The sequence below is a fragment of the Poecile atricapillus genome, chromosome 1, assembly GCF_030490865.1.
Source record: "Poecile atricapillus isolate bPoeAtr1 chromosome 1, bPoeAtr1.hap1, whole genome shotgun sequence".
Lineage (NCBI taxonomy): Eukaryota > Metazoa > Chordata > Aves > Passeriformes > Paridae > Poecile > Poecile atricapillus.
The window spans coordinates 27,251,750-27,268,065 of record NC_081249.1 but is presented as its reverse complement, the minus strand read 5'-3'; the positions used below and the strand labels follow the sequence as shown (position 1 = coordinate 27,268,065).

The 16,316-nt window shown below is 36.1% G+C and overlaps 1 protein-coding gene across 1 annotated transcript in view; it reads left to right on the top strand.

Annotated features, from left to right (window-relative positions):
- Positions 1 to 449: 449 nt before the first annotated feature.
- Positions 450 to 16,316, top strand: part of CCDC138 (coiled-coil domain containing 138) — a 28,418-nt gene continuing 12,551 nt past the window's right edge. Inside the window, exons 1-9 of the mRNA XM_058851796.1 lie at positions 450 to 644; positions 1,140 to 1,298; positions 2,462 to 2,581; positions 3,952 to 4,029; positions 4,106 to 4,216; positions 6,380 to 6,544; positions 7,285 to 7,404; positions 8,491 to 8,680; positions 10,893 to 11,069. Coding sequence (XP_058707779.1) covers positions 450 to 644; positions 1,140 to 1,298; positions 2,462 to 2,581; positions 3,952 to 4,029; positions 4,106 to 4,216; positions 6,380 to 6,544; positions 7,285 to 7,404; positions 8,491 to 8,680; positions 10,893 to 11,069 — 1,315 coding nt within the window. The remainder of the gene's footprint in view (positions 645 to 1,139; positions 1,299 to 2,461; positions 2,582 to 3,951; positions 4,030 to 4,105; positions 4,217 to 6,379; positions 6,545 to 7,284; positions 7,405 to 8,490; positions 8,681 to 10,892; positions 11,070 to 16,316) is intronic.

The following is a 16,316-nucleotide window of genomic DNA, read 5'->3' as shown; positions in this document are numbered from 1 at the left end:
CAGACATACTTGAAGCAATACTAATGTTATTTTCTTATATGGTGTCCAGTAGTTTCTTAAGTCTTGTTCAGTTTACTTAGGTGTCACCCTAAGGTCTAATCAGCAGCAAATCACTTGCCTGAAGCCCTTACAAAAATAATAGGAGATTTTGGTGACATGGTTCAGTCTGTGCATAGATTCCATACAGATATCTCTGGGATTTTTATATTGCAGTGAAGGGCATAGTTTTACTTACAAAACTGTTGATTCTTGATCAGTTTGAATAAATCAGGGAATAAGAACTTTGTTCAAATCTCTGTAATTCCTTAGATTACTTTCATATTTTGCTGCATCTCTCTTTATGCTTGTAACTCTGAATTCCTAGAACACATTTTTGCTGGTTTTGTAAAACAATCCTATCAGTATTTAGCTACGACTGATTTTTTTTAATGTAAAGTGCATTTTTTTCCATGTCCATAGGCCTCACTTTACCATCCCATTTGACTGCAAATACTGAAGAAAATAGGGACCAAATTATCAACCATGGTTTGTTAAAGAAAATTTTGCATGGGACTGGTGCTCAGGCATGCAATAGGCAAGGTTTAATACCACCTCACATCAGTCAAATTTATGATGAATTATTTGTCATACATCAGAAGCTCCAGGTAGGAACTGGAATCACCTTAAATTTTTTGTTGAATAATGCTATGAAAATTTGCACTTTTGAGAAAGAAATCTGAAACTACTTACATAGTAAAACGTACATTATTTTTTACTATTACTTTATACTAATCACAGCTACTTGTATACTAAATCTTTGTCTTCATCTGCCTGTTCTCCTAGGTTACTTCAGTGATTCAGTAATGATGCTTGGACTTGAATTTTGGGTAGACTAGGTAAATGGGCAGATTCAGCTTGAGGGAGCAAATTGCAAAGTTTAATTTCCTAGAGCAACAATGTAGAATTGGATTTTACGTTTTTGGAGGCTGAACCATTACAATGCACGTGGAAGTCTTTTGGGTTAATGAGGGAGGAAACTGAGCAGTGTAACTATAATTTCACAAAGAGCTAAGCATGGGACAAAATTATAAATTCAGCATAATTGGGGAAAATTTCACATGGGTTTTTAAGGTAGTTTAACTTTTTTTTTATTGATACAGAGACAAAGTTCAGCACAGCAGGAGTATGCTCTGCAACTGCAGAAACGAGAGCGTTGTCTAACAGAGCAAGAAGCATTGTTTTTTACACATGAAGCAGCTTTGGCTAAAATAAGGGGTGTTGAGGAAGAAGTTCACACAAAAATTGCAGCTACAAAAGAGGTGAAATAATGTATTTAATGGTACATATTGCTCTATATGCCCTTTAACTCAATTGTGATTATCTTAAGCCATCCCGTGCTTTCTGGAAATCTTGCTTATTTCTTTGAAGTCCTTGAAATCCCCAAAGGAAAGATTTAAATAAAAAGTACTGAACAATATTGCTAGAGTTTTTGTATGACTTCTGTTTCAGAATAGTGCATTTACTTGTCTGATGTGTAGTACCATTTACAGTTACAAGTTAGAAAAAGGAGGTAGTTATTTTGTAAAGTAGTGAAAGCTATGTGACCAATATTAGAGAAAAAATGTGGTTTGTGTGTAATTGTGTTTAAGTTAAATGAGTGTCTTTGCATTAGCTGTAGTTGCACTGGATTTCCTTGGGAGTGCTTTAAGACACATGGAGATCTTATAACACCTATTGCATAGAGTACTAGCAAACAAAGATTCAAAAAGTTCGGAGGAAGACAAACCTAACTTTGGGGGTGTGGGAAGAAAGAGTAGTGAAGAAGAGTGAATTTGTGGAAGGGGAGAAATGAAAGCTGGAATATTTTCAGTAAAATAAAACCTTGCAATTTTACCAAATCTCAAGTACTTAAATCTAAGGTCCTGAGAAGATTAAATATAAAACAAATTTCAGGGGTAAGAGATGAACAGCAGTGGGTATGCAGGTAGTATTTAATAATTCATATGCTTGTGTTGTAAATCAGAGCCTCAGTCTCTACAAGACATAGGATTAGTTTCTCAATCTGCCTGATTCAGAGTAAGCAAAGCCAGAAACATGAATTGAAACCTCAAACCACAGTCACAACTTTTTGTAAATATTTGGAAGAGTGAGCTGTAAGTAAAAGCTTTGTCATTGATTTTAGTTCACAAAGCATCCCACATCTGAATTGTTTGAGAAATATACATGTATACAGTTGGTCTGGGTAGAATGGGCAGCTATATAGGCAGGAGCTATAGGCTATGCATGTTGCTCTCAGTTTCTCTATAGATCCTTCTTAATAGGCAGTGCAGATCTTGTTTTTCTCACTGCTGACTGAATGTGCAAATTTGGACATGAAGAATTTGATATTTGAAAGTTTGTCTGACTATTAACACTTAACTAAAACTTTTTATTTCTGGAATAGTCTCTTTAAAACATGTTCTTAAATTTGATATTTCTACAGCAACATGAGGCAGAGGTTAAGCAGCTGACAGAAGCCTTGAGAGAATTAACTAAAGAAAATAGGAGGTTGAAGTCATCATTTGACAGCTTGAAGGAAGTGAATGACTCTTTAAGAAAGCAGGTAAACTTTGTTTCCTGACATGAATAATTCTACAAGTTACAGTCAACAATTTTAAATATTTGAGCAGCTTGAGTTTGCAAAATTGCTGACCATTTGTTTCTCTAAGAAAAAGAATTGTATGACTGAAAGTACTTTTCTTACCTGTTGCTGGTAATTGAAATTTAGCCTTTCTGACCTTTCACAGTATGAAAAAAGAAGTAGGATTTATTCCAGTGGCTCACTAGCAGTAGCTAATTGTTCGGAAGGGAAAATCCATTGAGAATGGATGGAAAGAAAGTATTTTGCAACATAATGGAATCCAGCCTGTGCAGATTTGCTATGCCAAATTGCTATGCTGATTCTATTAAATAAAAAGTAGAACGTTTATTTCTAACTTCATGCTTGATCAGTATTTTCAGTTATTTTTGAAAATTTTAATGAAAGCGGTATTTTCCTGATTTGTAAACTAGAATGGTGTGTTTCATAGTAATGAATAGAGTAAGAATTTGTCTCACTTAGCTGTTAAGTCTGATCTGAAATGGTGATACACAAATTATGTAAATTATTTGAGCATTGTTTATTCATTGAACTAATCAATGTTCTGATAATCCAAATACAATAAAAATCTAATGTAGATCCTTATTCTTTCCCTTAAGAAGGGCAGACCTAACTCCTAGGATGTTGATGGTTCTGATGCAACTCACCTCTCTTGTTGTTTCCTCTCACTATAAAATCTTTGCATTTCTGTGCAAACTGAGGGCTTCTGTGATGATTATGCTGTTTATTGTTGTTAGAGCTTTTTTTTTTATTTAAATGGAGGTTGCAGTTTGCCTGATCTTTTCTCACTGAGCAAACTTTTTTTAGTGTGGTCAGTAACCACCTTCCCCATTAACAAGACTATTATGCCATTCTTGAATTTGTGTTCATTTTTATGTCGTTTCTTCATGAAAAGTGATCAAATGTGAAGTGCCTGTATACCTAGAGTGTAGTGCTTATTCTTCCCCTGCACTCTGAAAGGTTTGGCTGCAGGTCAGTGAGATACTGCTGCTGTCCTATTTATCCTGAAACAGGTCGCCCACAGAGGCAATAAGAGTCTCACACTTTGGAACTGTTCAAAAACTGTCTGGATATAGCAGCCAGTTCTTCATGGCCCAACTTGAGCTGGAGGGTTGGACCAAATGTCTTCCAGAGTTGCTCTCAAATCTCAACCAGTCTATGATCCTGTAATTTGTTGAGGGAGGTGGATGATGATTTTGTTTCTATCACTTTTCATGCTAATAAGAAAAAATATAAATAATTTAGCTGCTGAACAACATTAAGTTACTTCAGTGTAGTAGTTAAGATGTGAGCTTTGAATTTACAGATAGTTTAATATTTTCTGCTTCTTTCAGTTAAGTGATGTAACGGAGTTGAACAAGAAGTTGGAAAGTCAAGCACGAAATGTACAAGCTCGTTTAGCAAATCTACAAGTAAGGTTTGTTCTTACATGTACCTGCTTTTATAGGTAACCAGTGAAATATAATTCACTGTTATATTTCGTTGTAGAGGAAGCATGAATTTTCAATGGTACGGAAATCTAATGATTTATGTCAAGTGATGGAAGAAAGCAAACCTGTGAAACAGGAAAAAGTGATGGCAACATCAAAAACTGCCACGGTAAGAATTATGCAGTAGTCTTGAATCTTTTCATTCAAAAGACATTAGGCAGAGTAACATTCTCTATGCATCTGCTATAAATTGCAAAATGTAGCTTCTAATTTTGTTGCATGAGTTACACTAAGTTATACATATTATACTGGGGGAAAACGCACACTTACCAAAGAATTAGGTTTGTTGCTAAAATATGTCTTGGATTTTATATTGTTTATGTGCATGTATATGCGTATATTTTAATTTATATGGCAAGTTTTCCTCCTCGTATCATGTTATCTTTCATCTGCCAATTAGAATTATAACCTGTGTCCACTGTCACAGGTTTCTTTCATGGTGCCAGAACAAATCTTAGACTCATTCTGGTTACTGTTACAGTACAGCACTATCCTTATGAATAACACCAGGTAAGAAGTAGTCTTTCAGAAGTATCCAATAAGGAACTATAATCTTCTAAACCAAAAGTGATATGCTACTATTATTTTTTTGAGAAATAATCTTTAGGGAAGGACAGAGATTAAATGCGATGTTCATTCACTTTCTAAACTGTTTCAGTCAGTTCCAAAACAATCAGCTTTTTTCCTTAAAAAATCTTCTTATATCACTTAATGAAATTCTTTCTTCCTCCGTGGAGTTCCATTTACTCTGCCAACATCTCCCAGCTGGTTATGCTTTTTTTTTCCAGCTAGAGGTAAACTGTGATATGAGAAAGATCCCACACCACCCTATCTAATTGATCTACAATGAATGCCTTAAAACTGTGCTGTCTATACATAGCCAACAAATTCTCTTTATATAGGTTTTAGCATACTTTGGTTGCACATGAAATACAAATAGGATCAGTAGTTACAGTCCTGAGTGAAAAGGAAAAGAGTTATCTGAAGGTAGATAGAAGAAAACTTTTGAAGTCTTTAGGGAATTGTTCAGTCTGTCTTCAGGTATCTCTGGATTTCTTTTGTAAAGTATTACATTGCAGTGTAGTAGAGCCAAGATGAGAGTTTTATGAAGTCTTTGTTCTTTTTTTAAACAATACTACCACTTAAATTTATTAACAGTGGATTGCATGAAATGAAACAAAGGAAGTCTAGCTCAATGAAATAATCCTCCTCATGTGAAGGACATTAAGGACTTGCTTTCTACTGTAATTCATTTGTCCAGAATTATAAAGTGTAGGGATTCTGTATGTGATTTTTTTTTTTCCCCAAGCTGTTTTACTAGCATTTGACAAAGTACAAAATAAGTTATGGATATGTGTTTTTCACACCCAGAAAGCATCACAATAGGTGTTTGTTTTGTACTGGGGAGTGAGGTGTGAGAGAAAGAAATGCTGCAGGGTTCCTTCTGGGTCTTTACAACAAAGGCCTGTCAAGAAATGGCTTAATTAAATGGCTATTTTAATAAGGTAGAGTGAGAGGAGGAATACAGAGAGTGAGTAAATCTTGTGTCCCCTTAGATGCTGGGAATGTTGTGTTTGTGCAGCATCAAACGGAGCCCTGGTGGACTTTTCCCAGGGCATGCTGAGCAGAGTCTGTCCATTGTGAGAAGCCCCTCCTTTTTGGCCATGCAACATATTATATCATTTTCTTGCAAGGAAACAACTCTGTTCATGAAGGACATTCATGGAAGAAGAACTTGTTGCCCTTTTAGACAAGGCCAAGGCCAGGCAGGATCAGCAGTACCAAGAGGGAGCTGCCTGAGTTTATCCTGCAGCCTGGCACAGGATAAACTGCAGTGGGTTGATCTGTGCAGCACAGCACAGACTGCACCAAGTTAACTGTGGTGTGGATCTCTGACTCCTTGAGGTACAGTTGTCACCCAGTCAGGACTGCCACCTTCCAACCTTTGATCTACGTACAGGTTAATTTTCCCAGAGGTACTGTAAGTAACAGTTACATTAATATATACAGGCTTCTAAGACCCTAGGGGCAAGGTCCAGCAGAGCACACATGGCCTGTTCAAGATCACTGTCTCCTTGAATATATTTTCCACAGGCTCACTCTACAGTAACTCACCTCTCAGATTTTATCAGGCATAAAATTCTCATCCTTTCTACTATGCATAATATTTCATAGCTAATGTACTCTCACGTATTTCAGTCTATTAATGTTTTAGCGTAGAAAAAGCATTAAATTGAAAGCTGAAATATCTGATGTTGTGAATATATTACAGCTACCATTGAATTCACAAGTCTATGAGCTCTTAACTTATCTTATGGATTGGATCTCTGATCAGCATCTTAGCAGAATGAAAACACAAGAGGAGAGAGAGGACAGTCATAAACCTATGGTTACCCAGAGTTCAAAAACCACCTGTACTCAGGAAAAGTGTATGAAGGTAAAGGGGTTTGGATTGTTTGCTTGTGTTAATATGTTTTCAGATTTCAGTGTGTTTTAAATGATTCTGAGACTATAGCAGGTAAGCATGTAATTGAAACAAAATAATTGCTAGTAAGTCAATATTCATCCCAGCAGTGAGATATAATAGAAAATCTGTCATTTGTAAAGCATACAGATAATTTTTAATAAAAAATGTGGTGCCTTGTCTAAACCTAAGAGTTTCATCATTTTATTTCAAGTGACTTCTGTAAGGTCATAGCTTGTCATGTGTTTTATGTGGGATACATTGTTTCAAGATCACCAGGTCAAATTTAAAATGTTTTAATGCCTATGTAGATACTAAAATTTCAATTTACCACCAATAAAAGGTGATGCTGTGCTGTATTTCAACATCTCTACTGTTTTTTCTTGTGATACTGGGATTTAGAAATTGGTGAGGTGTTCAGAAAATTCACTTTCTTGTATTCATTCATTATATAAAAGCCACTGTGATTGTATTTACTGAGATTGAGTTCACATGTATCTCCACTCCCACATGCAAACCTATGTAAAATTTAGAACCTGTGTATGCCTATAATTCTGTTAGCTGTACTGGATCTGCCCAGATAATATTTGCATATGTAATCTGACAAACTCCAAGAGAAAGTTAGGAGGTTTTTTTGTTTGTTTTTCACCTACACTTAGCTTATAGAATAGTTCATATACTGCATGTAATTCTGTTTTTGTATATTTTTGCAGCTTTTGCCTATAGCTACTGAGCAACTCCAGTGGATGCCATATGTGAATCCTAAACTACACGTGCCTGTGCTTAAATTTATTTACTGGTCTATAAGACAGTTAGACACATCTGATATACAGGTAAGACAAGTAGTCCTCATGCAGTATGCTTTTAAGAAAAAATCACAGAAGGTATTAATGGATTTTGCATATTAAATACATATGAAAAATTGATGTTTTCAGGTAGCATATAGAGAAGAAACTTCTGTCTTTGTAAAACAAATTCATAGTGTTCACCACAGACAGGTTGCAAATGAAAAACAAATTTTTTTTTTTTCAAGTTAAATTTAAATTTTGCATTGTGTATCTAAATGTAGTTTTCCTACATATGTGATCTCTCTTGTGATGTCTAAGCATATCTGAAACTATATTTTTGCATATGTATTAACAAAACTTGCACTAGAGAAGGCAGTTACTGTGTATTTTATGAGTGAGATTTGTTGAAAATGATGGAAGTGAGTGACAAAGCAGTGAAGAAATTTTGATTTTTCTATCGTCTGCTGGGTGTCTAACCACAAGTCATTCCTTGCTTTTTTTGACTAGACTGCCATAAGAAAATATTTAGCAATATTATAAAGAAAAAGACAGTAGTCATACTGTAAAGACCCAGCATAGTGCTGTCAATGTTCATTTGATAAATCAAATGCTAGAAACTTTGTAAATACGCTGAGTTTAAATTCAATACAATAGTAAGATGTTGGGTTCAGTTCTACTAAGTAACTGTATTTTAAACAAGCATATGGTGAAGTTTGATTCTGTGGAAATATTTCTGTAGAGTTTATGATGCAAATCTAATAGATGTTACCTGTACAGTATTCTTAAGCTTCATATTTAGACCTTGATTCTGTAAATGCTTTTAAAGGATATAACTTCAGGCAAGCTTACAAAATTGAGTTGACTGAAACAGCTTTTTCTGGAACCAGAGGCAACTTAAGTAACATCAGAGTATTCAAGACACTCACTAATTAGTGTCTTGCTGAAGTGTGTGTTGATAAGGCATAATATTAATATTGTTCAACTGCTTCTGGAATATAAAGCAGTATCTCCTATACTGATTATATTCCTATACATGGTTAAAGCATTTAAGATTTTATATTTAATTGCATGGAGATCATATGTACGTCAAATTTTAATGTTTGTACTAACTATATGCACTGTTTGAGGCAGCATGCAACAATGAGATCAACCATGAGGAGACTTGGTGAAGATATTTTCAAAGGCATAGTGTGTAAGGGAAACCCACACAGTTCTGAACAGTCTACAGAAAGTAAATCAAAGTCAACAGCTTTCTTTAAGAGTTTCTGTATGCCTCTGAGGTTTCTGTCTACTTTGATTGTGCTTAAAACAGTGAAACAAGGTAAGTCAAGATTTTTTAACATTACTTTATCTATTTCAGTCATGTGCTTGGACAAAAAGCATTTTAATGATACTGTAGGGTCTATTATGCTTTATTAGTGAAAAGTGATTTTACTTGAGTATTGTGAAGCAAAATATACAAGTATGAATCTTGCTATTTTTATGTTAGAATTTGTGTGTTTTTTAACGTGATGACTTGTCAGGCAAGTCAGCATTTCTGAAGAGAGGAGAGAAGATAAAGGTTTCAAAGTAGACACTGTGAGATTACACAAATCAGATTGTGTCTGAACAGTGTGAGAAAAGATGTGGAAAATACAGCTTAAAGAATAAAATAACTCTTCTCTCAGCTGTTTTGTTAACTGTTATCTTCAGTTATGAAATCTTGCCTTTCTTCAAGAGAAACAGGGAACAAGGTGTTGCAGATCCTTTTTTATGGAAGTCAGGCAGAAAAGTAATTCTATACCATTAAGAGCAGGTGTAAGATGTGATTGCTGCTTACCTGTAGCATCTTAGCAGTACTGTGTGTCTGCATAACTGGGATTTTCTGCAAGAATAAATTTTACAAGGATAGCATTAGAATGAGCATCTCTATAACCCTTTTCCAACTCTTTGTGGTACTAACCACTTCTTTTTCCCTTTTCAAAGACATTTTAAAAGCACAGATCATTTTGATAGCAAGTAATTTCATAGTGGAGTTACAACTGAGCAATCTAACCTAACCTCAGAGATGGTCCTGCTTTTGACAGGAAGGTTGGACTAGATTCCAAACTAAATTATTCCATGTTTCTATTTTTGCTACCATTTTTTCTCAGAATAGTTTGTATTTTAAAATATATTTATAAGTAACACACTTCTTATGTCAATAACATGAAGAGATTGATACAGGTTAGAGAGATGTTCATTTTCAAGGTACTCCTGAAATACCATGCTAAAATGTCAAAATCAGATGTCTGCTTTGGCATCTGATTTTTTTTAGTTGCTTGCATGAAGTATGTTAAATTTGGGGGCATTTCTAAGATAGCAAAGATCCACATCACCAAATTGCTACAATCTGCGGCACCCTGGTTGACACGAAACAGGAATTTTTCTTTAAAAAAGATTTTAAATGCATAGATAATGAATAGAGTATTTTTTGATGAAGTCGTGCTTCTGGATTAGATATTTAAACAGATCAGTACGTTTCTATGCTTAATGACCTGTGCAGTATTTATATTGTGAGTATTTATAGTAAACACAGGATTAAGATATGGTGGAAGATCATCCTGACATCATTCATGAACTAACACAGTGTTCCAGCTCTTGGAAGGAACTATTTCAGTCAACATATTTTGGTGAAGCATAATTAATCTCAAAGTGAGACTCACATTCTAGGAATGTTTGATAGAAACAATGCAAGAGGAAGTGAAATAGAAAAATTAGTCATTGCAGAGACTGATTTACCCTAAACAGATGAGAATGAATCAGTTTAGTTTCTCATGGTTGCTTTTTGCTGCTGCCTTCTGTAACACAGAAAATATGATCTGTTGTTAAACATATGTCAGATTTCACTGTGAATGAATTTTGATCACTCTGACCACATGGCACTAATGATCTGGTGATAAAGTAGCAGATTTGGTTTGGCCATATGTCCTCATTCCTTCAGAACGTCAGTATCCAGCAGATGGCACCGTAGTTAAACTTATGCACTAGGATAAATTGTTTCCTTCTTAATTTTCTGTGCTCCAGATGATCAGTGCAATTCCAAGATACTAAGGAAGATTTGACAGCAGGAAGTTAAGAAAATAGATTGGTTCACTTAATCTACATCCTTTGTATAATTTCTCACAGTGGATGAGAATCTAAAATGTTTATGCAAAAACTACAGCTTTTTATAGAAGGAATGGGACTAGTTGCTCTAATGAAAATAATTGCTCTCACTCAGACAAATCAGCCACTGACTCCCTTAATAGAGGTTTCCCAGATGTTGAAACCAACATTATCTCAAACTATGTGTTAAACATATGAATTGTAGATAGTATTTTTCTCTACTCACAGTAAATTGCTAAGGAATAAAAATAGGCAGAGGGTGTCTTTAAATAAAAAGTAAATTTAATATTTTCAGCTATTTTAACTTTTAAGTGTGTGTCTGCCATGGTAACTTGTCAAATAATTTCACATGGCTTAATGAAACAATGATTACAGAAGTCTTATTACTTGTATTCTGATATTTTCAGTGGATTACCTGGCTCAAGCATTTGAGTCCCTTCGTGTAGACTTGAAGACAGATGAAGGGAAGGCCTTATTTTTGGAATACCAATGTGTGCCTGTTGTATTAAGTCACCTAAAAGTGTCCAGTGCAAGTCTGCTTTCCAGTGCTCTTGATGGATTACTTCAGATGACCACGGAATCTGGTAAATTTGGTTAATTACAAAATGAATAAATATCATTATGAAAACACATGAGGAAAGCATAAAAACAATGTAAAAGCAGTATAAAAATGCAGTGTAAAAACGGTATAAATAGTCTAATGCACTACTAGCAATTCTTTGTATTGTGTACATTCAGTAAAGACATAAAATGTATTTCTGAATTGTCTGTCTTTTTCTGAGTCATCTGAATCATCTGAGTGTTTTCTTCTCCCTCTCAGTATATAAATGTGTTGTATTTTATCCTGGTTGCTTTCTTATTTCTTGCTGTGAATTTTTTATAGCTATTTTTTGTTTGGCTTTTCAGTTTATTCCACTGTATTACCTTGCTGATATTTTTCTTTGAAGTCAGGCTGTGCCAGGGAAGCCAAATCATGCCAGAAGGTAGAGATAAAAAATAGGTTCTATTTAAATTCTTTCCCTGGTTTGAATGAACAACTCATCCCCAATCATTTTTCAGTTTTTAGTGTTTGGAAATGGTATTTCTAGATGAGATGATTATATTTTGCTGAATTTTAGTCTGCTTTGGCCCTAAAACATTAGTAATCTTACCTGTCACAGCATTTTTCCAGGTGATACAGGTAAGGATCAATTGATAACCACCTGGATTAGCATGAAGGTAGTGACACATTTCCAATGCAATGCTGAATAAACCTTGTGAGTGTTTTCTTTTTTCGTAAGATAAAATTGCTTTCTTTAAGAACAGAAATGTATATTGTTTTGAAACTATTTTGTTATGCATTGTACTACTTAAATAGAAAGCATGTTTGATTTGGGATGGTGTAACACTGAGTAAAAAGCAATTTTGTAGCAACCTGAGTTCAAAAATATTTAACTAAAGTTCTATTCTTCCTTGCAGTCTTTTTCTGACCAGGTAATTAAAGCAATCTTACACTATTCTTCCTAATAGTCATAACTGTGACTGGGAAGAAATTAATTGAATGCACAAATATAAGAATCTAAGCAAGATGGAGAGTGTTTAGCATTTCTTTGGGTGATGTACATCTTCTGTTACATAGCAGTAATCATTCTGATACACTAGGTGCCTACAGTTTGATAGTGCGGTGAAGATATATTGTGAGACTCAAATTTTGCTTTCTTACTTCTCACAGAAGTTGTATCTATGTGAAATCAGAGAAGGAAGAGTACTATTTAATTAAATTGACATTTGATTGAAAATTATTTCTTGGCAACTGGATATAAAGCCTGTCGTAGAGCCTTACTCTGGTAGAATAAATTGCCAATACACAAATTAGGCATGTTCTGCTCTTTTCCAATACATAGTGTTTTGCAAGAAATTTTTAACAATGAGAAATAGTGTTGCTGATGCGAAATTGTGTTTTCATTCCTTTGTACGTTTCCAAATAAATTAAAGTCATTAAAAGACAAACTTTGGAAGGCAGCAGTGACTATTCAGAAGAGAACTCTCTGTCTTAGAGTAAAACAGGAATTCATGCTCAGTTTTAAAGCTGTATTCATGTGCAGCCCTAAATGTGAAGACATAGGTAGTGGCCATATACTAAAATACAGTGTCATATTACCCAAAAAGACAGCATCCAATCAAAAGGAGTTGAAGTCTAGACTTCTATTTTTTTATGTAATATATACCATCCTAGTAATTCTCTCAATTTGTTGCAATAATTTTCTGGCTCTATAGGAGTGTTGCAATACTCTTGCTCAAAAATAATACCTTTAGAGATGAAGTGATTAGAAATTAAATTGGAAAAAAGGCCAGTGGAGATTTTTCCAGTACAAAATTTTCTATAATTTCGTTTTTTAAGTTTTTTTCTTTTATGAGGTGTTTTTACAGATTCAAATCTCGGTTGTCCAGGCTGAAAAATGTGAATCAGTTATGAAATAACTATTATGTTGCAGTATTACTCCCCGTAACTGCATGTACCTTTTTTTTTGTAATAAGCAATTAACTTTCTGTGCAGTCCAGGGTTATCTGAGGTCCTTGGGTTCTCTCCCCTGTAAGAAATGAGGCCTAATTTTCCCTCGTATATTAAGGAAAAGTACTTAAGCTGCATATGAAGAATCTTAGGGTCATGGAATGTGCTGAGTTGGAAGGGACCCATCAGGATCATCAAGTCCAATGCCTGGCCCTGTGCAGGACACCCCAAGAGTCACACCCTGTGCCCGAGAGCATTGTGCAAATGCTTCTTGAATTCAGACAGTCTTGGTGCTGTGACCACTTCCCTGAGGATCCTGTTCCAGTATTCAACCACCCTTTCCATGGATATCCAACCTAAACCTCCCCTGACTGAACTTCATGTTTCTGCCACTGGTCATGAGAGTGAAGAGATCACTGTCTGCCCCTCCTCTTCCCTGTATGAGGATATTGAAGACTGCAGTGAGGTCTCCCCTCAGTCTCCTCCAGGCTGAACAGACCAAGTGCTCTCAGCCACTCCTCAGGCAGCTTCCCCTTCAGACCCTTCATCATCCCTGTGGCCTTGCTTTGGACACTTTCTCATACCTTTATGTCTTTTTTGTATTGTGGCACCCAAAACTGCCCCAGCACTCGAGGTGAGGCTGTCCCAGCTCAGAGCAGAGCAGGACAATCCCCTCCCTTGCCCAGCTGGCCATGCTGTGCCTGATGCCCCCCAGGACAGGGTTGGCCCTCCGGGCTGCCAGGGCACCGCTGACTTGTATTCAGTTTTCTGCTGACCAGCTCCCTTCCCTCAGTGCTGCTCTCCAGCCTCGTTCCCCAGTCCGTCTGTACGTCCACAGTTGCCCCATCTTAAGTGCAGAATCTGGCACTTCACAGTGTTAAACTTTATATGGCTGGTGATTGCCAGCTCTCCAACTTGTTGAGGTCTCTCTGAAGGTACCTAGTAGTCTAAGATATTTCTCTTGATGGAATGAGCTAGAATGAGAGTACTGCTTAAGCAGATTTGGGATTAGTTTGCATGTTCTGAAATTTTGGATCAGTTTTGATTTTGGCTTCATAGTATGTCTGGTACATGGTTCAGAATCCAGGTTTCCATTGCAAGTTCACACAACATTGAGAGTGCTTCACTGACTGAAAACATGATGTCAAATGCAACAGCATTAGTATCATCTTTTTTCTACCTATGTGCAAGACCTTAATGGCAAATTAAAATTAATAGTCTCACTGTTGTGGATCTTACTGGCAGATAGCCTTTCATGCAGTCCATCACTGTTCAGGAGTTTAGCATCAACAGTCTGTGAGAGTCCTGACACTAATGTTTCAATGGGCAGTCATAGAGGACTGAAAGGTGATATTCCTTAGTATTTTTTTTTTTTCTCTGTCTACATCTTGTCTGTACAAGGGTAGATAACACCAGTGTTATCTGGTGTCCAGCTAGGCCTCTTGCAGAATTCTTTGAAGAAATGTTTTAAGACTTCTGGTACACCTAGAAAGCTAATTTGCATGCATTTCTTGAAAGTTAGTTGCATCAAGTTTAGCTGCACTATTATTTCCCAGACATCTGTGAGTTTCCATGCTATTGCATAATTCTGAAAAAAATATTCCCACTATTTTCTCCCAGTGTAGTGGGATGGCCCTGGCTGAACATCAGGTGCCCACCACACTACTCTGACACTCCCCTCCTCAGCAGAACAGAGGAAAGAAAGTAAGGCTGAAGACATAAATTGTGGGTCAAGATAAAGGCAGTGTATTAAAGCAAAAGCAAAGTCCACACATGGAGCCAAAGACAACCAGAAGATACCATCACTAGGTAGTGTGTGGCCACTTTCTGGGAGCTGGGGCTTCAGCATACACAGAGCTCCAGAATGTGTGTCATAAATAAGGAATGCTCCCCTCATCTCTCACACTGTCTTCCCTCTTCTCTTTTCTCTTGGCTTGTATTGCTGAGCAAATACCATATGCTACGGGAGTCACTTTGGGTCAGTTGTTGTGCCTGTGTCCCCTCCCAGGATCTTGCCCAACTCCAGCCTGCTGGTGAGGGGGAATTTTAGAGAGACAGTGTTGACACTTTGCATGCACTGCTTAGCACTAACTGGTGTGGACTGGTGTGTTTCAAGCACCTTTCTGGCTACCAATACAAAGCACACCACTTTGAGGGCTGCTGTGAAGAAAATTAACTCTGTCTCAGCCAGACCCAGTACACCCAATCATTAACATATTTGGACTTGTAATAGTGTGTCTGATACACAGAATGTATAACATATAATATGTGTGGTTTGAATATATATGTATGACAATCTTGTTCGCCTCACTTCTTTTACAAAAATCTCAAGGTCTAAGGAGGAGGTAAAATGTTTTACTGGCCATCGTTCTTGTCATATACAAACTCACCCATAGCTGGACCAAAGGCTATGTTTTAAATGTCAGGGGTGAAAAAAGTTGCGGTTAGTATGCTCCTCAGAGCATAAGAATGAGAGGAACTGCTAAAGATGTTATGCAGTAATTTCAGACAGTTTACTTTGTGTCAAAAGAACTTCAGTTTCAGTTTACATGGTGTTGGGTTTTTTTCCATATTCTAGTACTTTTGTGGATTCTGTTCACTACTTTCACTGTTAGTAGATTTGAAAAACAAAATTTTGCAACTGTGTGGGTTCTTACCTAACCACTTGCATTCTCTTAGCAAATTGCTTAGTTTAACCTATACTAGAAACTTAAAAAGTAACAGAAATGAAATTGTAGGTAATTCTTAGGATAAACTATATAATTCTAAATTATATTTCATGTTGTTTATATAATGGAGACTTTTTTTCAGATGAGCTCAGTGGCTTAATTAGCAATCTAGTTGATTTAGTCAGCTTTCTTCAGGGGAAGTAATAGGTTGCTTCTAAATCCCACAGTTGTGAGAGTTAACAGCTTGTTGTGGACCTGTCAGTAGAAAATCAACTCCAAAAAGATATTTTCTTTCTCTTATTACATTCTGCTAATATTTTTGTTTCAAAGTGTACATAATGGTGTATAAATTGATATAGCTTTAAAAAACCTGTATTTTTACTGTAGCTATCTCATTGGTTACTGTCTTGTTCCATGGTCAGATAGAAGGACTGTCAGGTCAGTTGTATCCTTTTCAATTTCTTTTTTGCTCTCCATACCCATTACCAGTATTTCAATCCATGTTTGTTTTCCGGAGGATGCCCATCTTTCCCTTACTGCTAAGATCGACTGACAAAAGCAGAGTCAAGGGAGTAAGTCCTGCAGTGTTATTTGAGACATGATGCTCTTTTCCTGGAATCTGAGGCTTCAGATATGGAAGATGAGTGCCATAACATGCAACTTGATCCTTC